Consider the following 26,466-nt stretch of genomic DNA (forward strand, 5'->3'; position numbering starts at 1 on the left):
ATTGGTCTTGCTGTGTGTCCATCAGTGTGTGTGTCTGCACCATGATATACTGGTGTATATTATGACAAGATCAGATCGAGTTTATCTAACCTTTCCTCATAGTTAATGCCCTCCATACCAGGCAGCATCCTAGTAAACCGATTCTGTATCCTCTCCAAAGTATCCACATCCTTCTGGTAGTGTGGCGACCAGAATTACACACAATATTCCAACTGAGGCCTAACTAAGGTCCTGTACAGCTGCAACATGATTTGCCAATTTTTATATTCAATGCCCTGACCGATGAAGGCTAGCATCCGTATGCCTTCTTGACCACCTTATCCACAGGCGTTGCCACTTTCAGTGATCTGTGGAAATGTACGCCCAGATCTCTCTGCCTGTCAATACTCAAGAGTTCGACCATTTACTGTGTAATTCCTACATGCATTGAACCTTCCAAAGAGCATTACCTCACACTTGTCCGGATTAAACTCCATCTGCCATTTCTCCGCCCAAGACTCCAACCAGTTTATATCTTGCTCACTATCAGCAACGCCATCAATTTTTGTGTCGTCTGCGAACTTAACCAGACTAGCTACATTTTCCTCCAAATCGTTCATATACACTACGAAAGGTCCCAAAACTGATCCCTGTGGAACGCCGCTAGTCACAGCCTTCCATTCAGAAAAGCACCCTTCTGCTGCTACCCCCTGTCTTCTGTGCCCAAGCCAGTTCTGTATCCAACTTGCCAGCTCTCCTCTGATCCCATGTGACTTCACCTCCTGTCCCAGTCTACATGAGGTACCATGACGATCGACCTTAAAATCCAACTTTCTTTTTCTCATAACTTTCCGTCATCCTTCATAAACTCTGGCTCTGTGTTTGCCCCATTTAGTACAATTGCACAAAGGATGGTTTGTCTTTCTTAATGCCTTGGAATATGTAGATTGCTTTAGGAGGAAAGACTGGACAGGCTAGGCTGGTATTCACTGGAGTTTCGAAGAGTGAGGGGTGACTTGATTAATATGTACAAGATTCTGAAGGGACTTGATAGGTTGGATGTGGAGAGGATATTTTATGTTAGAGAATTGAGAACCGGGGCCACTGTTTTAAAAATAAGAGGTTGCCCAATAAAGGGAGAGATTGGGCAGCACAGTAGATCAAGTGAATAGCACTGTGGCTTCGCAGCGCCAGGGCCCCAGGTTCGATTCCCCGCTGGGTCACTATCTATGCGGAGGCTGCACGTGTCTGCGTGTGCTCCTCCGGATGCTCCGGTTTCCTCCCACAGTCCAAAGACTTACAGGTTAGGTGGATTGGCCATGATAAATTGCCCTTAGTGACCAAAAAGGTTAGGAGGGGTTATTGGGTTACGGGGATAGGGTGGAAGTGAGGGCATAAGTGGGTCGGTGCAGACTCGATGGGCCGAATGGCCTCAAAGAATAAAGAAAAGTACAGCACAGGAACAGGCCCTTCGGCCCTCCAAGTCCGTGCCTCCTTCTGCACTGCATGTTCTATGTACTGTAAAAGCAGCTTTCAGTTTGTGTGGTAAACAGTTCTGCAGCTATTTCTGGATGACCGTCGCTGTATACACTGATTGCTTTTGTAACGGGTAATATCAATGCAAACTGTTACGTATTTGAATGCTGTTAGTGGTGAAATGCAAGCAAATTTCAAACGCTAAATAGTATAAATTGTGCATGTTTAAATTCTGTATGTTGCTTTTGCCTTCCCATTAATCTATATTCAGACCCAGTATTTATTCAACATTTGAGAAACTGCTGTGTTCTTAATCTGGTGGCTCTCCTATCTCTCATCTTTATACTTTGCAGGATATACCATGCAGGATAGCATCAAATTAGCCTCGTGCGGGGATGACATTAAAATCTGGGATTCGGTTACAATGACAGTGGTGGAACAGTTTAACCCTCACAAGAAACCCTGCGAAGTAACGTCTGTTTGCTGGACTGTTGATAATATCCTTTGGAGCTCATTGCTGTCAGTAACTATTGCATTTATGTAAGTTAATCAAATGCACGATTAATCAGTTGCCATTGGAAAGTTGTGGCTATTGATTTTCTCGATGAAGGCAGTCCCTGGGAATCGAGGCAGACCTGCTGCCACTCCAGTTCGATGGGTTCTCAGATGGCTGATTAGTCCAGTGCATGGTCTGCAGACTCTGCCACCTAAGGGGCAGCTGGTGATTGAAGGCCTGGGTAGAAGAGTTGTTGGAGGTTTGTGCGTTCACTCTCCAATGCCGCAACTTCACCTCTGCATGTTCCCAACTAAGTCAATGTGTTTGGTGCCTTCCTAAGTTAACGTTCTCCGTTTTGGTTGGTCACAAGCCAGGATCTCTTCAGGGATGTTTTGGGGGCATCTCTGAAACATTTCCACTCCCTCCTGGGAGTTTCCTGCTGTGGCCAAGGCTTCGGTGGAGCAGCTACTGCGAGACTCTGGTTCACAACAGAATTAAATGTCCCACCCAGCAGAGCTGGTTTTGAGTGATAAGCACCTTGGCGCTGGGCATGTTGGCTTGGAAAGAGGGTGCTATCTCTCTTGCCACTGAATTTGGAGGATCTTGTGAAGGCACCGTTGGTGGTACTTCTCTAATGATTTGAGATCTGCTGTGAGTTGTCCAAGTTTCTGAAGCACATGAGAATGCAGGGATCACTGCTGCCCGCCAACCTTGGTGTTTGGTTTAAGATCCTGGTCCTCAAGTACCCTTTTTCTTAGTTGGCTGAAGGCATTGGAGACAATGATGAATTTTGTTGTTTATGTCTGTCATCAAGAGGCTCATAATGTTTGAAAAATGGTTTTATATAATGATTATAGGACCCCAAATTAGCAAACTATAATTAGAGAAACAGGTTTGCAAACAGCATCCTTAAGTTAGCAGGGCGGAATTAATTTTTCATGTTCAATTCCCAGGTTTCCCGTTGTCATAGAATCATAGAAAAGTTACAGCATAGAAGGAGGCCATTCGGCCCATCTTGTCCATGTCAGCCAGAGGACACCCAGGTGCCCTTTCTAATCCCACCTTCCTGCACCCAGTCCATAGCCCTATAGCTTAGAGCACTTAAGATCCAGGTACTTTTTAAAAGAGTTTACCACCTCTGCCTCCACCACCACCTCGGGCAGCGAATTCCACACACCCACTACCTTGCATAAAAAGGTTATTCCTCATGTTCCCTCTACACCTTCTGCCATTTATCTTGAATCTCTGTCCCCTGGTTCTAGAATTCTCCACCAAGCGAAACAATTTTATGCTGTTCACTCTATCTCTTCCTCTCATAGCCCTGGAACGTTCTTGCAAACCTCCTTGTGTTTGTATTTCAGGTTTCTTTCTGATTTTTGTATTTCCTTTCCAATGCCAAAGTTTCTGCTAGTCCCTTCCTGCCTCCATTCTTCTCTTTTACACCTTTTCACATTACAGCTGCTTGTGCCACCGGTTTGGTCTTATTAATGGCTAATGCTTCTGTGATTACCCACTAATTCCCCGACATCATTCTGAAATGCGCTTAAACTCTTCCTAAGTTTAGAGAAGTCATCCTTAAACCTGTTTGAAATAGTCCAGAGACTTTCTAGTGGATAAAATAAGAATCAGCAGAATTTGATAACTTTTTTAAACTCCGGTTTCAACTTTAATAAAGCCCTTGTAAAACTTCAAGGATTTTAAAAACCTTCAGTACTTGAATGCCACTGAATGGCCAAGTCATAACTTCATTTACAAAGCATTTTGTTCTTCACTTAGTAATTTTGCTCTTGTAATGAGGCACAATAATGTCACTTCTGAAATCATTTTACCTTCATTCCTCTACATCAGTGTTTGGTGAGCTCATCCAGCAGTGGTGACAAGATAGTGCTGTCATCCTGCAGATCTACTCCAGTTCCTATAAAAGATCTTGCTGAAGGGGTAGGTAATTTGTTGTTTAAAACTACAAAACTAACTCCAGGTTGGCGAATAAAGTTTTGAGAAATTCTTTTGCAGCCAGGCGTCATTAATTTAATTAAAATGTCTTCCATTTAATGTATGTGAATCTGTTTTTGATAATTACATTTTGTCTCTTCCACAGAAAAAACAGACATGTCTAAGTCTGAATTCCACTTCCAAGTGTATTGTGAGTGGAGGCCTTGATAACACGGTCAACATCTGGGATATAAAGTCGAAGAGATCTCATAGGACACTTACGGTATTCTGTTCAACAATGGTTAAGAGTTAGTGGATGTTTCCGTTTGCTGTACCATGACAAAAATGTCACAATTTCATGCTTATGATCCCTGACTAGAATTTGGGTGCGTAGTTTCAAAATAAGGAGTCACCCCTTAAGATGGAGGTGAGAAGTAATTTCTTCTCTGAGAGGATTATAAATCTTTGGAATTCTCTATTCCAGAAAAGTGGAAACTGGGGCATTAAATATATTGGAGGCTGAGTGGGACAGATTTTTGATCGTTAAGGGAATCTAATGGTTATGGGAAAGTGAAGTTGAAGGTCAAGATCAGATCAGCTATAATCTATGGTGGAATAGGCATGAGGGGATGGATATCCAATATTCGCACTATCTCTCTAGTTCCACATGGGTACTGTATCTCCCAATAAGTGGTTGACTCGTAACTAAATTCTAATCTTGCCAGCAGTGCCCAAAAATCTTGTATAATTTAAGAAGAATTATAAATTGGACATTTTGACTTGTTTTTTTTTAACGTATTTTAAGTTTCACCTACAGAAAACAAGAGAAATGCATTGAGTTTTGCATTCTGATAGTTGTAAGAAATATTTTGATGCGAATCCCCGAGTATGCATCAATGGTATTGAAAACTAATGTTGAATTATATTTTTGGAAAGTATATTGTACCATCTTTCATTCTTTTTCCTTTTTTCTCTGGCTGTTTGGATAGAAGAATTTGCTGTTTTAATATGAAAGCTTTAATTCCGATACCAACAGCTCTGTTTACTTAAATCAGTCAAGATTTTTTTTCTTTATTATTTCATTGGATGTGAGTCAGCATTTGTTGTCCACCCCCAGTAGCCCTTAAACTGCGTGGCTAGCTAGGTCATTTCAGAGTCGGTCACATTGCTGTGGGTCTGGAGTCAAATGTAGGCCAGACCAGGTAAGGATGGCAGATTTCCTTCCCTAAAGGACATTAGTGAACCAGATGGATTTTTACAACAATTGATGATGGCTTCAGGGCCATCGTTACTGCGGCCAGCTTTCAATTCCAGATATATTAATTGAATTTAAATCCCACCAGTTGCCGTGGTGGGATCTGAACCCAAAGTCCCCTGAGCATTAATCTGGGCCTCTGGATTACTAGTCTAGTGATGTTGCTGCTGTACCACAACCTTCCGTCAGGGCATTGATGTCTTTGTTATTATACAAAATAATTGAGGATGATCTTAACAGTTGCTCTGTATGTTCGCTCCCTGTAAAATAAACCAGATAAATAATTTTTATCCGGAGGCAACCATGAGCTGAGCGGCCGCACAAAAGATGGCACTCTCCGAGGAACTTCTGATTAGACTTCTACCCCCGTCAAACGGGCACCAAAAGTGCAAATAATTTATACCCTCACCAAGTGCATTCATAAAGAATCGCAATGTGATAGGCACAAATATCTAGCTTCGGTTGTGAGAATGTTAGAATCCTAGGTCGTTCTGTTGTAGAAATAGATAGTGTGAGTCAGATCCCACAAAAGTAAGTGTTCTGACTGCTTATCAGAGTGGTTGACTCCACGGGATTTGAGAAGAGACGAAACCGATCAGAGTGTGTATTATCCCAGCTATTTTTCCTGAGCTTTGGAATATTTAGCTTTCTGTTCAGGGTAAGCGTTTTGGTGTTTGAATGTTTTAAAGCATCTTCCAAACGGCATTACTTTTGTGTGTTCTAATTTTTCGTGAAAGTTTTAACAAATTAATATACTATTCTTAGTACTATGTCAGTGTCACCTTCTTTGATGTTTTTGTGCTGAATATATATTTTCTACAGTTTTCAGATATAAAAACAGCTTTCGTTTTAATGGCTTTCTACTAATCAACAATGTGCATTACAGGATCACAGGGAAGAGGTCAATAGTGTATGTTTCAATTGGAATGACTACTATATAGCATCAGGTTCACGCAGCGGTGATATCATTGTTCACAGTATCACAACTAATATTTCCAGTGCTCCATTTGGTCACGGTAAAACACAGGTACGTAGTTTTTTTTAGCGAGTGCTTTGTGATGTTTAAATGTTGTAAAACTGTCTGTTTATAAGGAAAATGAGTTGGCTGTTTGGTTCAGGAAGATAATCTTGATTTGAGGTTTTATTGACATAAATTACTGGATACATGGAATCGTAGTAACATTCGCAGGAAATTGGATTCATACTTGAGGGGACAAACATTGCAGGGTTCTGGAGAAAGGGCAGAGAATGGGGTTAAATGGGTAGCTCTTTTGATTTGAAAGCGGTTTAATGTGTAAAATTGTGTTGTGTTACACTTGCTCATTGGTGTCTCTTTTAAAACTTTAGCCAAGGTACCAAGCTGGACTTCAAATAAGTGCATCAGTTGTCTGTTCAGCATTGTTTTCTCTGCAGTTGTACCTATGTAGGATCTCACTTTCCCAGTCTACATGATATGAGGTTGTACACTTTTTTTGCATTAATAATAGAGGTAACTTAATTTGCCTGGTTTTATATGAGCAGTTTATGATCAAAACTGATCAAACATAGAATAATACTTGGTGTTTGCATTACAATTGTAAAACTTAAAAAATAAAGATTGTTGACTTTTATCTTGTTGCTGAATGTGTTTGAAGGTTTGCAGTTGAGGTGCAGCGCAAGAATGGATGGGGGTGGGAGTTCCTGGTTACTTATCTGTATTGTGTTGTAATAATTAATAGATACTGATATCCAGGGGAAATCGGATTGCTATTTTTTTTTTCAGATAACTACTGAACTCTGAGAGAAAGAAAATCATGTTTGTGTTAAAATTCAGCTCAGTCCAAAAATCAAACTATTCTGAATTAACTAAGTTCAGATATGTATTCACCTAATTTGTCCTCCTCTCCCTATCCTGCAAAGAAATAAACTATTTAAAGAAAAAAGTCCTGAAGACACGTCGTTCGTTTTCACATGTACACTGATGATACCCAGCTCTACCTCACCAAGGTCTCTCTCGACGCTTCCGCTATTGCTAAACTGTCAGACTGCTTATCCAACATCCAGTACTGGATGAGCAGAATCTTTCATCCAAGTAAAGATTGGAAAGACTGAATCCAGTCTCTGCCTCAAACTGCATTCCCTAGCCACCAACTCCATCCCGCTCCTTGGCAACAGTCCGAGGTTGTCAGTCTTTTCAAAACTTTGGTGTCACATAGGTACATAAAAGATAGGAGCAGGAGGAGGCCTTTTGGCCCTTTGAGCCTGCTCTGCCATTCATCGCGGTCATGGCTGATCATCCAACTCAATAGCTGTTGATCACAAGATGAGCTTCCTACCTCCTACTAGCAACATCACCAAAGCAGCCTACTTCCACCTTTGTAACATCGCCCAGCCTCCTCGCTCCTGTCTCAGCTCATCTGCTGAAACCCTCACTTTAATATGAAGTTCAAGTTATTGGTTTTACTTCAGTTAATGAGCACCAGTTTCACCATCTTATTGCTCCCAACAAAATGTTTTAAAATATTGATACGGCAACATCTGGTCAGCAAGTTGGATTTGCTCTATGTGGAACCAGAATGTACCGATGCAAATCACTTCAAAAAACCTGAACTTAATCGCGCTTTCTTTTGCCTCAGTGCCACAATTAGTGACTGGTTACACGCTGCTTCACGTATCACGTCGAACTGAAACTTAAATTGGCATGACAATGTATTTAACATGAAATGTTTTCTTCACAAGCAGGGAATGCCAGAGATAATCAGCAGTCAGGCAGCATCTGTGGAAAGCGATACAGAGTTAATGTTTCGGGTCAACAACCTTTTCTCAGAACTTTAAGCACGATTCTTTGTCCGAATAAAATGATTAATTGATAAGTCAAACGTTGGAGATCTGAAGCAAAGTATATTTTGCTGGAGAAAATTCTCTCTTTCGACCTCCTTCCGTGGCTCCACATTTCAAGTGGTCCTGCTTGATTTTATTTTTCCTTTTTCCAGCCAGTGCAAAATCTAAAATATTCCATCTTTAAGAAAGCTTTATTGGGAAGTGTCCATGACAGTGGAACTGTAACCCTTTGGGATGTTAATACGCAACAACCTTACCATACCTTTGAAAATGCTCACAAGGCTCCAGCATCTGGACTGTGCTTCTCACCAGTGAATGATTTATTGTTTGCCACAGTTGGTTTGGATAAAAAGATCAACTGCTATGACTCATCCAGCAAGATGTGAGTATGCTTTGGGATGTGTGGCAACATCTCTTCATTGTGTATTGTCAGCGTGAGGACCATAGCTTTTCTTGAAATTTGTTAATAATTTGGACTCGGGTGTAAGGGCACCAACTCAAAATTTGCAGATGAAGCAAAATTTGTATGTATGGTGAACTGTGGGGAGGATAGTAATAGACTTTGAGGACACGGACAAGGCTGGTGGAATAAGTAAATGTGTGGCAGGTTAAATTTGGTGAAGACAAGTGTGAAGTGATACATTTTGATAGGAAGAAGGAAGAGAGGCCTTATAAAACAAAGGGAGTGCTAGTTCAGAGACACCTGGGAATATGTGTACAAATTGTTGAAGATATCCTGTGATACGGTTGACAACACCATCCTTCGCCACCACTGTCCGGCTGGTAGCCACTGAGTCAGTTGCAATGGCTTCTCTTCCTGTCTGACAGTTATTCCGGGTGTCCCCCAGAAATCAATCCTCTACCCTCAGAGGCATCCACCTGAAGACACAGTTTTAGTTTTCACATGTCCGCTGATGACACCCAACTCTACCTCATCACCGCCTCTCTCGACAGCTCCGCTATTGCTAAACTATCCGACTGTTTATCCGACATCCAGTACTGGGTGAGCAGAATTTCCTCCACGTAAAGATTGGAAAGACTGAATCCAATGTTTTCGGTCCCTGCTTCAAACTCCATTCCCTAGCTACCAACTCCATTCCCTAGCTACCAACTCCATTCCCTGCTTCAAACTCCATTCCCCAGCTACCAACTCCATTTCCTAGCTACCAACTCCATTCCCTGCTTCAAACTCCATTCCCTAGCTACCAACTCCATTCCCTTGCTTCAAGCTCCATTCCCTTGCTTCAAGCTCCATTCCCTTGCTTCAAGCTCCATTCCCTTGCTTCAAGCTCCATTCCCTGCTTCAAGCTCCATTCCCTGCTTCAAACTCAATTCCCTGCTTCACACTCCATTCCCTAGCTACCAACTCCATCCCGCCTCTTAGCAACAGTCTGAGGTTGAGTCAGTTTGTTCACAACCTTGGTGCCAGATTTGATCATTAGATGAACTATCACCTATTTCCACCTTTGTAAAATTGCCCATCCTCACCCCTGTCTCAGCTTATCTTCTAATCAAACCCTCACCCATGTTTTTGCTTCCTATAGACTAGATAAATCCAGTGCTATCCTGGCTGGTCTCCTGCATGTTTGGTTTCCTCTGTAAAAAATGTTTTTAAATTTTGAGTACCCAATTATTTTCTCCAATTAAGGGGCAATTTAGTGTGGCCAACCCACCTATCTGCACATCTTTGGGTTGTGGGGGTGAAACCCACGCAGACACGGGGAGAATTTGCAAACTCCACACGGACAGTGACCCAGGGCCGGGATTCGAGCCCAGGTCCTCCGCACCGTAGGCAGCAATGCTAACCACTGTGCCACCGTGCTGCCCTTTCCTCTGTAAACTTGAGGAAATCCCGTGTCTTAACTTGCACCAAATCCCATTTCCTGATTGTCTCAGTGCTCACTGATCTAGTCAAGCTGTATTTCAAACTCCTTCAAGACCTCACCCCTCTTTATCTCTGTATTTTCTTCCAACGTCAATACCCTCCAATATCTACTCCTCTGATTTTGGCCTCTTGTGTATTCCAGCTCTGGCCCATATGGGCCCCAGACTCTGGAATTCCCTCTTTATCTTGCTTTCCTCTTCAGACAGTTTTTAAAAAACCTTCCTCTTTGACCAAGCTTTTAGTCATCTGACATAATACTTCATTTTGTGGTTCAGTGTTTTACTTGTTTTAGAATGCTCCTGTGCAGTATCTTGTGGTGAAGCATCAATTATGGTAAAGGTGCTATATAAATATCTGTTGTTGTGGTGGCAGGTAAGTTGGGAATGTTATTTTGCAAGGCATATGGAATTCTGGGCTTTCTAAACCAAGGCGGACTTGGGCAGTTATGGTGAACCATTGTGTCCAATTTGGAGCACCACGCTTCAGGAGTGTGGGTTTTAGAGTGAGGTTTGAGAATGGGGGTAGTAAAGTTTTCTGAACATGGTTCCAGGGTAGATTGGAGAAGCTAGGCTTTTTCACTGGGCCATCGTGCTGCCCTGCTAATAAAATAAAAGGGATCCTGGGCTTTATAAATATGGCATGGGGTAGAAAATCCAAGAAGTTATGTTTAACCTACGTAACACACTTGTTCAGCTGTCTATTGTTGCTAATTGTGTTTCTCTTTACTTGGCTCTGAAGATGGCGGCCAATATGGTCGCCTTCCTTAATCCTAATTCCGTTTTGCTCTAGAGTCACCAGGTATCTCTCGATACCGCCACAAGGTTCAAAACCGAATACTGATCAAAGACTCGATACACCAGTTAGTTAGTTCAAAGTCAAATGCTTATTTATTTACACACACAGTTAAATATACTCATGCACAAATACTACAGACTAAACTATCATTACTGCTAAAGCCTACACTTAGCTTCGGGCACCCACTCAGTCAGAGGAACAATGGCCGTTATTCGGTTCTGAGGCTGCTGGGGTGGAACTGGTACGGGATAACAGCTGAGGTCGTCTGTCTGGTAGCGTGCGTTGACCTTGGACTTACTTGTTCTGGTACAGTGGGGAGAGGGGGCATCCCTGTCTCGTCCCCTGATGCAGCCTAAAATAGTCCGATGTTGTCCTATTCGTCCGTATGCTCGCCACAGGAGCTTGATACAAACTGACCCAGTCAATAAAGCCCCGCCCAAATCCGAACCGTCCCAATACCTCCCACAGATATTCCCATTTTATTCGATCAAATGCCTTCTCTGCGTCTATTGCGATCACTACCTCCACCTCCCTACCTTCTGGGGGCATCATGATCACATTTAACAACAAAGAACAAAGAAATGTACAGCACAGGAACAGGCCCTTCGGCCCTCCAAGCCCGTGCCGACCATACTGCCCGACTAAACTACAATCTTCTACACTTCCTGGGTCCGTATCCTTCTATTCCCATCCTATTCATATATTTGTCAAGATGCCCCTTAAATGTCCCTATCGTCCCTGCCTCCACTACCTCCTCCGGTAGTGAGTTCCAGGCACCCACTACCCTCTGCGTAAAAAACTTGCCTCGTACATCTACTCTAAACTTTGCCCCTCTCACCTTAAACCTATGCCCCCTAGTAATTGACCCCTCTACCCTGGGGAAAAGCCTCTGACTATCCACTCTGTCTATGCCCCTCATAATTTTGTAGACCTCTATCAGGTCGCCCCTCAACCTCCTTCGTTCCAGTGAGAACAAACCGAGTTTATTCAATCGCTCCTCATAGCTTATGCCCTCCATACCAGGCAACATTCTGGTAAATCTCTTCTGCACCCTCTCTAAAGCCTCCACATCCTTCTGGTAGTGTGGCGACCAGAATTGAACACTATACTCCAAGTGTGGCCTAACTAAGGTTCTATACAGCTGCAACATGACTTGCCAATTCTTATACTCAATGCCCCGGCCAATGAAGGCAAGCATGCCGTATGCCTTCTTGACTACCTTCTCCACCTGTGTAGCCCCTTTCAGTGATCTGTGGACCTGTACTCCTAGATCTCTTTGACTTTCAATACTCTTGAGGGTTCTACCATTCACTGTATATTCCCTACCTGCATTAGCCTTTCCAAAATGCATTACCTCACATTTGTCCAGGTTAAACTCCATCTGCCATCTCTCCGCCCAAGTCTCCAGACAATCTAAATCCTGCTGTATCCTCAGACAGTCCTCATCGCTATCCGCAATTCCACCAACCTTTGTGTCGTCTGCAAACTTACTAATCAGACCAGTTACATTTTCCTCCAAATCATTTATATATACTACAAAGAGCAAAGGTCCCAGCACTGATCCCTGTGGAACACCACTGGTCACAGCCCTCCAATTAGAAAAGCATCCCTCCATTGCTACCCTCTGCCTTCTATGGCCTAGCCAGTTCTGTATCCACCTTGCCAGTTCACCCCTGATCCCGTGTGACTTCACCTTTTGTACTAGTCTACCATGAGGGACCTTGTCAAAGGCCTTACTGAAGTCCATATAGACAACATCTACTGCCCTACCTGCATCAATCATCTTAGTGACCTCCTCGAAAAACTCTATCAAGTTAGTGAGACACGACCTCCCCTTCACAAAACCGTGCTGCCTCTCACTAATACGTCCATTTGCTTCCAAATGGGAGTAGATCCTGTCTCGAAGAATTCTCTCCAGTAATTTCCCTACCACTGAAGTAAGGCTCACCGGCCTGTAGTTCCCGGGATTATCCCTGCCACCCTTCTTAAACAGAGGAACAACATTGGCTATTCTCCAGTCCTCCGGGACATCCCCTGAAGACAGCGAGGATCCAAAGATTTCTGTCAAGGCCTCAGCAATTTCCTCTCCAGCCTCCTTCAGTATTCTGGGGTAGATCCCATCCGGCCCTGGGGACTTATCTACCTTAATATTTTTTAAGACACCCAACACCTCGTCTTTTTGGATCACAATGTGACCCAGGCTATCTACACCCCCTTCTCCAGACTCAACATCTACCAATTCCTTCTCTTTGGTGAATACTGATGCAAAGTATTCATTTAGTACCTCGCCCATTTCCTCTGGCTCCACACATAGATTCCCTTGCCTATCCTTCAGTGGGCCAACCCTTTCCCTGGCTACCCTCTTGCTTTTTATGTAAGTGTAAAAAGCCTTGGGATTTTCCTTAACCCTATTTGCCAATGACTTTTCATGACCCCTTCTAGCCCTCCTGACTCCCTGCTTAAGTTCCTTCCTACTTTCCTTATATGCCACACAGGCTTCGTCTGTTCCCAGCCTTTTAGCCCTGACAAATGCCTCCTTTTTCTTTTTGACGAGGCCTACAATATCATTCGTCATCCAAGGTTCCCGAAAATTGCCGTATTTGTCTTTCTTCCTCACAGGAACATGCCTGTCCTGTATTCCTATCAACTGACACTTGAAAGCCTCCCACATGTCAGATGTTGATTTGCCCTCAAACATCCGCCCCCAATCTATGCTCTTCAGTTCCCGCCTAATATTGTTATAATTAGCCTTCCCCCAATTTAGCACATTCATCCTCGGACCACTCCTATCCTTGTCCACCAGTACTTTAAAACTTACTGAATTGTGGTCACTGTTACCGAAATGCTCCCCTACTGAAACATCTACCACCTGGCCGGGCTCATTCCCCAATACCAGGTCCAGTACCGCCTCTTCCCTAGTTGGACTGTTTACATATTGTTTTAAGAAGCCCTCCTGGATGCTCCTTACAAACTCTGCCCCTTCTAAGCCCCTGGCACTAAGTGAGTCCCAGTCAATATTGGGGAAGTTGAAGTCTCCCATCACCACAACCCTGTTGTTTTTACTCTTTTCCAAAATCTGTCTACCTATCTGCTCCTCTATCTCCCGCTGGCTGTTGGGAGGCCTGTAGTATACCCCCAACATTGTGACCGCACCCTTCTTATTCCTGATCTCTACCCATATAGCCTCACTGCCCTCTGAGGTGTCCTCTCGCTGTATAGCTGTGATACTCTCCTGAACAAGTAGCGCAACTCCGCCTCCCCTTTTACATCCCCCTCTATCCCGCCTGAAACATCTAAATCCTGGAACGTTTAGCTGCCAATCCTGCCCTTCCCTCAACCAGGTCTCTGTAATGGCAACAACATCATAGTTCCAAGTAGTAATCCAAGCTCTAAGTTCATCTGCCTTACCCGTAATGCTCCTTGCATTAAAACATATGCACTTCAGGCCACCAGACCCGCTGTGTTCAGCAACTTCTCCCCGTCTGCTCTGCCTCAGAGCCACATTGTCCATATTCCCTAGTTCTCCCTCAACGCTCTCACCTTCTGACCTATTGCTCCCGTGCCCACCCCCCTGCCATACTAGTTTAAACCCTCCCGTGTGACACTAGCAAATCTCGCGGCCAGGATATTTATGCCTCTCCGGTTTAGATGCAACCCGTCCATCTTATACAGGTCACACCTGCCCCGGAAGAGCTCCCAGTGGTTCAGATAACCGAAACCCTCCCTCCTACACCAGCTGTTTAGCCACGTGTTTGTCTGCTCTATCTTCCTATTTCTAGCCTCACTGGCACGTGGCACAGGGAGTAATCCCGAGATTACAACCCTCGAGGTCCTGTCTTTTAACTTTCTGCCTAGCTCCCTGAACTCCTGCTGCAGGACCTCATGCCTCTTCCTGCCTATGTCGTTAGTACCAATATGTACAACGACCTCTACCTGTTTGCCCTCCCCCTTCAGGATTCCCTCTACCCGTTCGGAGACATCCTGGACCCTGGCACCAGGGAGGCAACATACCATCCTGGAGTCTCTTTCACGTCCACAGAAGCGCCTATCTGTTCCCCTGACTATAGAGTCCCCTATAACTATTACTCTTCTGCGCTTTGACCCTCCCTTCTGAACATCAGAGCCAGCCGTGGTGCCACTGCTCTGGCTGCTGCTGTTTTCCCCTGATAGGCTATCCCCCCCGACAGTATCCAAAGGGGTATATCTGTTCGAGAGGGGGACAACCACAGGGGATTCCTGCACTGACTGCCTGCCCTTTCTGGTGGTCACCCATTTCTCTGCCTGCACCTTGGGTGTGACCACACTTACATAACTGCGATCTATGACGCTTTCCGCCACCTGCATGCTCCTAAGTGCATCCAATTTCTGCTCCAACCGAACCATGCGGTCTGTGAGGAGCTGCAGTTGGGTGCACTTTCTGCAGATGAAGCCATCCAGGACGCTGGAAGCCTCCCGGACCTGCCACATCTCACAGTCAGAGCACAGCACCCCTCTAACTGACATTGCGTCAATTAATTAAAATTAAAATTTGTCTTTTTTTTTTTTAATAAATACTTTTTTTTTTTTTAAATTACAAAGTTACTGTCAACTATCTGTTTCCTAGCACTAGATTTCTAATAGAAATGCGATAGCTAACTATAATATCCTCCGATCTCTGGCTTAGATATCCTCTAAATTATAATTAAGTTATTATGTTTAATTAGTTCCCAAATAGTCAAAAAAAATTTAGGTTAGAATCCCAACCAGCCACTCAGGTCACAGCTTTTCTGTCCCCCCCGACACACACAATTTGAAAAAAGGTATAAAAGTAAAAATCACTTGCTTACCTTCTGAGATGTTCTCAGGTTCTCTCGCTGACAGAGACTGCTCCTCCACCTCCAATCCTTGGCCTGCACAATGCTAATAATATATAATATAATATGGCACTTACCTTACACCAATGGGTCTTATTATTAGGTTAGAGGAGGAGGGTGGGTGGGAGACACTACACGTGTAGTGTCTCGGGTTTCCTCTCCACCAGAATTTATTGGGGGGGGGGAGACTTGCCAGAGGTCGAACTTCCGGTTCCCGCCGAAATCCAAAGGGCTGCTCCTGTAAAGGTAAGGTTTTTAAACTCACTACTCACCTCCAAGAAGGCCCCTGCGCACCGCTGCCGCCGAAATCCAATGGGCTGCTCCTGTAAAGGTAAGAGCTTTTAAACTAACTACTCACCTCCCAGAAGGCCCCTGCGCACCGCTGCCGCCGAAATCCAATGGGCTGCTCCTGTAAAGGTAAGGTTTTTAAACTCACTACTCACCTCCAAGAAGGCCCCTGCGCACCGCTGCCGCCGAAATCCAATGGGCTGCTCCTGTAAAGGTAAGAGCTTTTAAACTAACTACTCACCTCCCAGAAGGCCCCTGCGCACCGCTGCCGCCGAAATCCAAAGGGCTGCTCCTGTAAAGGTAAGGTTTTTAAACTCACTACTCACCTCCAAGAAGGCCCCTGCGCACCGCTGCCGCCGAAATCCAATGGGCTGCTCCTGTAAAGGTAAGAGCTTTTAAACTAACTACTCACCTCCCAGAAGGCCCCTGCGCACCGCTGCCGCCGAAATCCAATGGGCTGCTCCTGTAAAGGTAAGGTTTTTAAACTCACTACTCACCTCCAAGAAGGCCCCTGCGCACCGCTGCCGCCGAAATCCAATGGGCTGCTCCTGTAAAGGTAAGAGCTTTTAAACTAACTACTCACCTCCCAGAAGGCCCCTGCGCACCGCTGCCGCCGAAATCCAAAGGGCTGCTCCTGTAAAGGTAAGGTTTTTAAACTCACTACTCACCTCCAAGAAGGCCCCTGCGCACCGCTGCCGCCGAAATCCAAAGGGCTGCTCCTGTAAAGGTAAGGTTTTTAAACTCACTACTCACCTCCAAGAAGGCCCCTGCGCACCGCTGCCGCCGAAATCCAATGGGCTGCTCCTGTAAAGGTAAGAGCTTTTAAACTAACTACTCACCTCCCAGAAGGCCCCTGCGCACCGCTGCCGCCGAAATCCAATGGGCTGCTCCTGTAAAGGTAAGGTTTTTAAACTCACTACTCACCTCCAAGAAGGCCCCTGCGCACCGCTGCCGCCGAAATCCAATGGGCTGCTCCTGTAAAGGTAAGAGCTTTTAAACTAACTACTCACCTCCCAGAAGGCCCCTGCGCACCGCTGCCGCCGAAATCCAAAGGGCTGCTCCTGTAAAGGTAAGGTTTTTAAACTCACTACTCACCTCCAAGAAGGCCCCTGCGCACCGCTGCCGCCGAAATCCAATGGGCTGCTCCTGTAAAGGTAAGAGCTTTTAAACTAACTACTCACCTCCCAGAAGGCCCCTGCGCACCGCTGCCGCCGAAATCCAAAGGGCTGCTCCTGTAAAGGTAAGGTTTTTAAACTCACTACTCACCTCCAAGAAGGCCCCTGCGCACCGCTGCCGCCGAAATCCAATGGGCTGCTCCTGTAAAGGTAAGAGCTTTTAAACTAACTACTCACCTCCCAGAAGGCCCCTGCGCACCGCTGCCGCCGAAATCCAAAGGGCTGCTCCTGTAAAGGTAAGGTTTTTAAACTCACTACTCACCTCCAAGAAGGCCCCTGCGCACCGCTGCCGCCGAAATCCAAAGGGCTGCTCCTGTAAAGGTAAGGTTTTTAAACTCACTACTCACCTCCAAGAAGGCCCCTGCGCACCGCTGCCGCCGAAATCCAATGGGCTGCTCCTGTAAAGGTAAGAGCTTTTAAACTAACTACTCACCTCCCAGAAGGCCCCTGCGCACCGCTGCCGCCGAAATCCAATGGGCTGCTCCTGTAAAGGTAAGGTTTTTAAACTCACTACTCACCTCCAAGAAGGCCCCTGCGCACCGCTGCCGCCGAAATCCAATGGGCTGCTCCTGTAAAGGTAAGGTTTTTAAACTCACTACTCACCTCCAAGAAGGCCCCTGCGCACCGCTGCCGCCGAAATCCAATGGGCAACCTTCTTACATTGGCCACCAACTGCCTTCCCTTAACAAACCCCGTCTGGTCCTCCCCAATAATGTCCGGAACGCAATGCTCAATCCTAGAAGACAAGATTTTGGCCAGCAGTTTGGCTTCCACATTCAATAGGGATGTCGGCCTGTAGGACCTACACAGCTCTGGGTCCTTGTCCCGCTCCAGGATCAATGAAATCATGGCCAGTGACATTGTCGGAGGAAGCAACCTCCTTGCCCCATTGAATGTCCTCATCAACAGCGGCCCCAATATCCCAGAGAACATTTTATAGAACTCCACTGGGTACCCGTCCGGCCACGGGGCTTTACCCGATTGCATGGCCTTCAGACCCTCCGCTATCTCTTCCAACCCGATCGGGGCCCCCGGCCCTTCTACCAGCCCCCCGTCCACCTTCAGGAAATTCAGCTCCCCTAAGAAGTGCCTCAGCATCTCCGGCCCAGCTGAAGGTTCCGACCCATGCAGCCTACTGTAAAACTCCTTAAACACCTTTTTCAGCCCTGCTGAGTCTCCAACCAGGTTCCCGTCCCCATACTTTACTCCCTGTAGTTAACAAGCCAAACTCCGCCTGTAGCCTCCACCATTCCCTTAAAAGCCCTGCCTCTGGGGTCTCCGCATACCCCGTGTTGACGTGTAATATCTCCTTTACCAGTCGGTCCGTCTCTGCCCTGCCTGCCTTCTCCCTGTGGGCCCGTATCGAGATCAGCTCCCCTCTAATCACCGCCTTCAATGCCTCCCAGACCACCTCGGCCGAAACTTCCCCCGTGTCGTTGACTTCCAGGTAGTTCTGAATACATTTCCTCAACCGCCCGCACACCTCTTCATCAGCTAAAAGACCCATGTCCAGTCTCCAGTGCAGGCGCTGGCTACAGTCCTTGCTAACCTGTAGGTCAACCCAGTGTGGAGCATGGTCTGAGATTGTGATCGCCGAGTACCCAGTGTCCACCACCCCAGCCAATAAGGCCCTGCTCAAAATAAAGAAATCAATCCGGGAGTACACTTTTTATGCACGTGTGAGTAGAAGGAGAACTCCTTCACCCTCCCCAGCATCCTTTTATAAACTCCACATCATTCCAATTTGGCGCAAACACATTTACTAGTACCACCTGAACCCCCTCAAACTTCCCACTGATCATAATGTACCGGCCTTCCACATCCGTAACTATTCTCCCCGCCTCAAACGCCACTCGCTTATTAATCAGGATCGCGACCCCTCTCGTCTTTGAGTCCAGCCCCGAGTGAAAAACCTATTCGACCCATCCCTTCCTTAATCTGATCTGCTACTCTAATGTGCGTCTCCTGTAGCATTACCACGTCCGCCTTCAGTCCTCTCAGATGCGCGAACACGCGTGCCCTCTCAGCCAGCCCATTTAGCCCTCGTACATTCCAGGTGATCAGCCTAGTTGGGGGGCCCACCCCCCACTCCTTCTGTCCCTCAGCAGAAGTCCTTCCCTCATCAGAACATTCCCCCCCGGTAACAGCACAATGTAAATCAACCCCTTCGATAAGCCTAACATATATTCACGCCCCACTGTGCTTCCGTGAGCTAGCCTGCCTGGTGGCCCCTGCCCCGGCGCCAGACATTCTCCCACCTATTGTTCCCCCCCCCCACCCAGCTCATACAAAGATATTCAAACAAAAAAACAGTCCCAAGCCAATTGCCCTAGAAAAAAATCGATAAACAAAGAAAAGATCAAACAGAAGATCCAGTATCTAACAAACACACCTCCATCCCCCATCAGTGCAAATGTAAACTTTAACTCACTCTGCAACTGGCCCCAAATCAATACAGAAGGCATTACAAATAACGTCCAACAAACAAGAAACTTTTTTAAAACATGAACGTTGTAGCAAAGTCCTCAGTCCGCCACCAGTCCTTTCCTTTTCGCCAAGTCCATCGCTTCCTCAGGCGACTCAAAATAAAAATGTTGCTCCTCATACGTGACCCAGAGATGGGCTGGATACAGCAGTCCAAACCACCCTTTTTCTTAAAAAGGGTCGACTTTATCTGATTGAACCCTGCTCTTCTCCTGGCCACCTCTGCACTCAGGTCCTGATAGATCCGCAGGATACTGTTCTGCCATTTACAGCTCCGTGTCTGCCTGGCCCACTGTTAAATACGCTCCTTGTCCAAGTACCTGTGGAATTTCACCACCATTGCCCCCGGGGGGATTCCCCCACTCGCGGCTTCCTCGCGAGCGCTCTGTGAGCCCTGTCCACCTCCTAGGGTCGGGAGAATGTCCCATCTCCAGCAGCTTCTCAAACATGCCCGCTATGTATGCCTCAGCATCCGCCTCTTCGGACCCCTCCGGGAGACCGACAATTCTGCCGGCGGGACCTATTCTCTAGGTCTTCCACCTTCACCAGGAGCCTTTTTTGCTGGTCTCTCAGCATCCCCACCTCCAGCTCCACCGCAATTTGATGTTACTCCTGCTCAGCCAGCGACTTCTCTACTTTCTGGCTCACCCGATCTTGGGCACCCAATCTGAGCTCCAGCCGCGCAATTGATTCTTTAATCGGTTCCAAGCATTCCTGCTTCTGCTTGGTGAAGTCCTGAATAAATTGCATCAGCTGCTCCATGGACCACTGGGTCAACAAGCCAGGACTCTGGTCATCCACCATGCTGTCTCCCGCTGCAGCTTCAGCCCAAGTCTTCTCAGTTCGTCTGTTTCTTCCTTTGCGAGCACTTCTAGTCCACCTCTCCATGCACCGGTGTGGGAATCCAATCAACAATTATCTCTACCATCAATTTTCCAAATCAAGTCCTGTAAAAAATCAGGGGAAAAGGTCCAAAAGTCCGACCCGAGCGGGAGCCACCGAATGTGCGACTTACTCCTTCATAGTTGCCACCGGAAGTCCAATATGGTTGATGCTTAACTGTCCTCTGAAATGATCTCGCAAGCCACTCCGTTCAAAGGCAACAAAAGCTGACCTTGCCAGCAATGCAAATATGAAAGAACAGACCAGCCTTTCAAGTAAAGTTACCAATTCTTACATGATGGCACAACGCATTTGACCATTTTTCCCAATTGCTAATGGATGATAGGCAGGAACTCGGAGTGAGACCGTCATCCAGCAGTATCTGCACCTCAACATGGTCACTGTCCTCAAGACAGAGTGGGAAGAAAATTGAGATGTTTAACAAACTCTTGTAGACAGTGATTCTATTCTTATCGTGAAATTACAATGCCGTCATAGGTCTAACTGCACACAGCATCACGCCTTTTCAAAATTAGGTCATCATTAAGTGCACAAAGGGTCTAATAATAAATCAGTTCCTTACTCTTCAGCTATGTCAGCTATGATTCAGTTGGTAGTAAACCTGCCTTGGAATCCTCTGAGTCGCAAGGTTCTGGGTTCAGGCCTCACTCTAGATGTGAGCACAAAATCTAATGCTCACACTCCAGTGCAGTACTGAGGGTGCACTGCATGTCATAGAATTGACAGCACCATCCAATCGCTCATGTGGATGGAAAAGATTGGACGGCACAAAACCGAAGAACTGCAGTGAGCTCTTTCCTACTGTACTGGCCATTATTTAACCCTTAATCATCATTACAGCCAATGAATTACCTGATCATAATCTTCAAGAAGTAATTCATTGGGTTTCCTCTTGTTTCCCTTCAAGTTGACGGACGCCATCTGGGGTGTTTGGTAGGGTCTGGTAGATATGTAGCGCTCAAGCCAATCTGCACCCTGAAGTTTCTGTCACAATTAGGACAGGATACCCCAGACGATTGAGTTTTGGACGAGTTGCTGGCTTGGGATTACCTCTCCATGTTTTCTCTCTGCTCTGATATAAGCTCGCTTTCAAAGGAGGCTGCACCATTTATTTGGTCGCATCCCAGGCCCAGCAAATTCTCGGAGAACTTCTCCCAGACTCAAAAGGTTGAGATGAAAACTCCGAAATGAAGCCTTCGGAGTGCCCTTGCAGGACTTCCTTTGACCGCCATGAGAGCGTACCCAAAGCTCAAGCTCTTCATAAAGGATTCACCTCTGGTAAGTGATTGTCGGGCATTCTGCCTACATGACCAGCCCAACTCAGCTGTCTCAATGTGGATGCATGTTCGTCATGCCAGCTCGCGTGAGCACCTTGGTGTTCGGTATCTTGGCTTGTCATCTGATCCAAAGGCAGCTCAAGTGAAAGTAGTTGAGCTTCTTGCTATGACATTGGGACACAGTCCAAGTCACGCATGTGTAGAGCAGAGTTCGGTAGAACTGTTACTCTGTAGACTTGCAGTTTGGTAAGGAGATTTACTACACTTCAGTCCCAGGGGTTCAAAGGCCGCCAAACTCTTGCTTTGACGGTTCCTGCAAGTGCCTCATGAATATTTTGGAAAGGGTTCTGCTGAGATAAGTGAACCTGCCACTGCTGATCGGTTCTGGTGAGGGACTGAAACTTTGATGAAGCTTTCCTGGAGCATGCTGGTACATTACTTCAGTTTCCTTCATGATGATGTAGTAACATGCATTAGAAAACCAAATCCATGCTACATTGCATGTCCAGACCTGGGCTGGTAGCTTTGTGCACAATCATTTGCAAACAGGAAATCACGAAGTATGCCCTTTAAGACCCAGACCTTTGCCCGGATTCATCTCAAATTGAACAGCTTCCTGTCTATTTGGTACCTTATTTTCATATCAGCATGAAGGCATCGAGAGAACGTTAGAGAGAAAAACGTTGACGAGAGTTAGTGCAAGCATGTAGACCGTTTAACTCCGTTAGTAACCGCGAATAGGTCAGAAGACTCGCCATCATCCATGGACACATGCAAGCATGACAACCTTCCAATGTTTTGCCAAAGGCATTGGTCAGATCAACAAACCTGGTGTGGCGGTCCATATTCTGTTCCTGATAGTTTTCTTGAATCTATCTCACTGTTAAGACCATGGCAGGAATACTCTGTCCGTTCATGCAGATGGGATTCTCTGGTCCCGCCAGTGGTCCACCCCGTCCTGCTGGTTTCCCGGTGGTGTGGCTTTGATGGGAATTTCCATTGACTGTAGCTGGAGGAGAGAATCCGACCACAAACAACGACGAATCAGACTACACGGGGGAGATAAATCACTTGGTTGCATGGTATACCGAAAACAACCTCTCTAAATGTTGGAAAGACCAAGGAACTGATCATCGACTTCAGGAAACGTAGCACGACTCACACTCCCGTCTGCATCAATGGCTCCGAAGTGGAGATGGTCGATAGCTTTCAGTTCCCTGGGGGTCACCATCACCAACAGTCTGTCCTGGTCCGCTCACGTTGATGCAACAGTCAAGAAAGCCCAACAACTCTACTTCCTATGGAAGCTAAAAAAATTTTGCATTACTGCATCGACTCTTTCAAACTTCTACAGATGTGCAATAGAGAGCATCTTACCTGGCTGCATTACAGCTTGGTATGGCAACTGCTCAGTCCAAGATCGCAAGAAACTTGTGGCAGAGTGTGGTGAACTCAGCCCAACGCATCGCACAAGCTTGCCACCCCCACATTTATTATGTATACACCTCCCGCTGCCTCAGGAAGACAGACAGCATTATCAGAGACCCTTTCATCAGGCAGAAGGTACAGAAGTCTGAAGACTCGCACATCCAGACGTAGGAACAGCTTCTTCCCAACAGCTACAAGACTCCTCAACGACTCCCCCTCAGACTGATCTGTTCCTGTAAGAACACTATTCACGCCACCCTATGCTGCTCTTGCTCATGTATTTGCTTTGTTTGGCCCCTTGTTCTGCACTGTAACCAATCACTTTGTCGATGTACCATTTATCAATGTTCTCTGTTGATTATTCTTTTGTCTACTATGTACGTACTGTGTACGTTCCCTCGGCCGCAGAATAATACTTTTCACTGTACTTTGGTACATGTGACAATAAATCAAATCAATCAATCAAACCAGCCAACGGTGAGAAACAGGCGGCTGGGAGACCGGAAAATCCCACCGCGTATTAGTGGCTCCTTGACCTTGTCTGACAGCGCACCGACTTTCTGAAATCAAATTCTGGTCACGATGTTTTAGAAAGATTCTGATGAAGATTTTACTGGTGATAGAGACAAGTGAGATTTCTCAGGATTCTTTCAAGGTGTCCACTTGTACAGATGGATATTGGAGGCATCTTTGTTTTCGAGCCAGATGTTTTTTTTGCTCCCACATAGTCTGAAAGAGCAGATTGGGCTTCTTTGGTGCAAACTGCTTTGAGACGTCTGGTGGGGGTCATGCAAAGCATTGTTAAATGCAAGTCTTTCTTTTATTATTTGTATATATTATTGGAGTAAAAATAATTTTAAAATACGAACTTCATGATCTGCAGGGCAACAAAAAAAGGGCCATCCAACAACTCGAACAACAAGGCAACAGCAAGGAGCAGATGGGATCCCTACCAAAAGCCCTAAAACATGGCTGAGAAGCACTCTTGGTGCAAATACATGACCTAATCTCATCTGGAAGGAGAATCCTCTGGGAGATCTCAGAGATGCCGTAATTGTGACCATCTTCAAGAAAGGTGTTAAGTCTGACTGCAGTAACTACAGGGGATTTCCTTGATGCCGGCCACAGGAAAGGGCATTGTAGGAGTCCTCCTTAATCGCCTCCTGCCTGTACCTAGGGTCTCAATGAGGATTCTATCCACTAAGGGGCACAATGGACATGATCTGTATCACATGGCAACTACAAGAGGAATGCAGTGAACAGCACCAACCCTTGTACATGGCTGCCTTTGACCTGACAAAGGCCTTTGACACTGTCAACTATGAGGGATTATGGAGCTTTCCTCCTCTGTTTCAGCTGCCCCCAAAAGTTGTTACCATCCTTTGCCTGCTCCACAATGACATGCAAGCCGTGTTCCTGACCAGGGAATCTACCACAGACCCAATTCTTGTTCGAACTTGCGTCAAAGAAGCTGTGATATCGCACCAGCTCTCTTCTGAATCTTCCTTGCTCGGCCTTCGGTCACCTGAGGAAAAGAGTGTTTGAAGACCAGGACCTCAGACCTGGTACCAAGCTCATGGTCTACAGAGCAGTAGTGGGAGTGCTGAAACCAAAGCCCAATTCTGTGCTGCAGTATTTGACACAATATTGAAGATAGTGGGGGGGGGGGTCAATCCGGCACTGTGCCCTTTGGTAGCAATCTTTGGGGTTTCAGAATTGCCAGAGCTGTTGGATGGAAGGGGGAGCTGATATAGTAGCCTTTGCCTCACTAATTGCAAGATGATGAATGCTATTAAGTTGGAGATCTATGGTGCCACTGACGAATGTGATATAAAATAGTTACTTTAGAGATATTAGTTACTGTAATGTAGAGATAGGCCAGTCTCATTCTGGTGAGTTCACAGACAAAGGATTTCAGACCGCATGGCAAAGCAAGGAGGAGGTGTGTCCACCAAAGGAGGAGAAAAGGATGCTGGGTAATAAGGGGGCCAGAGGAAGGGATGAGAAGTGAGCCAATCAGAATGTATGACCAGGTCAGGAGGGGTATAGGATGACCTATGGGAATCGTGTATGTGAAACTTGATACCATTTGAATTTATTTGCCGAAATCCCTTTGTCTCTTTGTTCATTCGCTTTTCCGTGGTGTAGGAGACTAGATGTGTCCTATGCCTCTGTGAAATGAATCAGGCTTGCAAGCCAAATAAAATAACTAATGCTGTACCTGCAAATCCATCTCGACTTTTATTGAGGCCAGACTGACAGGTAAAGAAATTTGTATTTTGTCACCACCGGGGGTTTCGGCATGGCGGGGAAATCTGGTTGAATTTTTGAAATTAGAGAAAATTAAAACATGCACTTGGGATCGGAAGAAAAGTTATTCCTGAGACGGAAATGCTTGCTATCCTGGTTTAAAAAATTTTAATCAGCAAAAGGTTTAGGGATTGGAGAGGGAAATAAGGGGCTATTTTGGGGAGGGAGGCAAAAACAGGGAGAATTTTTTTTCAACTGTAACCTGTTGCAAAATTACTGTTTGTGAACGGAACTCGTGTTTGAAATAAAATATATATTTTTTAAAACAGCAGTAGTGATAACCACCCTACTATTGTCTCAGAGATATGGACTATATACAGCAGACACCTCAAAACCCTGGAGAAGTACCACCAGAGTTGCCTCCACAAGATCCTACAAATCCATTGACAGGATAATGAAGGATAAAAAGGATGGTCAATAGGACTTTAAACTAAAGATTGGGGGGGAAGGGAAAGTCAGGGAACCAAGAGGTGAAGTAATCAGTGGGAAGCGTAGCTGCTTAGGAATACAAAAAAGCACGAAAAGACAAAACTCAGGAGAGGTTACGATAGTCCCCATCCCACAAAATATGACAATGTATGGAAAGGCTCAGTAAACCAAGGTCCACCACACTAAGAAAACAAAAAGGGACGGTCAATAGAGAATTAAAGGTGCTATATTTAAATGCGCGCAGTGTACGGAACAAGGTAGATGAGCTTGTGGCCCAGATTGTGACTGGCAGGTATGATGTGGTAGGCATCACAGAGACATGGTTGCAGGGGGTTCAGGACTGGCATTTAAACATCCAGGGATTCACAACCTATCGAAAAGACAGGGAGGTGGGCAGAGGGGGCGGGGTTGCCTTGTTAATTGGGAATGAAATTAAATCAATAGCACTAAATGACATAGGGTCAGATGGTGTGGAGTCTGTGTGGGTAGAGTTGAGGAACCACAAAGGCAAAAAAACCATAATGGGAGTTATGTACAGGCCTCCCTAACAGTGGTCAGGACCGGGGGCACAAAATGCACCACTAAATAGAAAGTACATGTCAGAAAGGCAAGGTCACAGTGATCATGGGGGACTTCAATATGCAGGTGGACTGGGTAAATAATGCTGCCAGTGGACCCAAG

The 26,466-nt window shown here is 45.8% G+C and overlaps 1 protein-coding gene across 2 annotated transcripts in view; it reads left to right on the top strand.

Moving 5' to 3' along the window:
• nedd1 (NEDD1 gamma-tubulin ring complex targeting factor) overlaps positions 1-26,466 on the top strand; it is a 119,807-nt gene that overhangs the window by 19,218 nt on the left and 74,123 nt on the right. For both annotated transcript variants that reach the window (XM_072471940.1, XM_072471939.1), the window contains exons 2-6: positions 1,809-1,952; positions 3,795-3,889; positions 4,050-4,166; positions 6,025-6,165; positions 8,111-8,340. In XM_072471940.1, the coding sequence (XP_072328041.1) occupies positions 1,817-1,952; positions 3,795-3,889; positions 4,050-4,166; positions 6,025-6,165; positions 8,111-8,340 (719 nt within the window). In that variant the 5' untranslated portion in view covers positions 1,809-1,816. The remainder of the gene's footprint in view (positions 1-1,808; positions 1,953-3,794; positions 3,890-4,049; positions 4,167-6,024; positions 6,166-8,110; positions 8,341-26,466) is intronic.

This window comes from Scyliorhinus torazame, chromosome 13 (assembly GCF_047496885.1).
Source record: "Scyliorhinus torazame isolate Kashiwa2021f chromosome 13, sScyTor2.1, whole genome shotgun sequence".
NCBI lineage: Eukaryota > Metazoa > Chordata > Chondrichthyes > Carcharhiniformes > Scyliorhinidae > Scyliorhinus > Scyliorhinus torazame.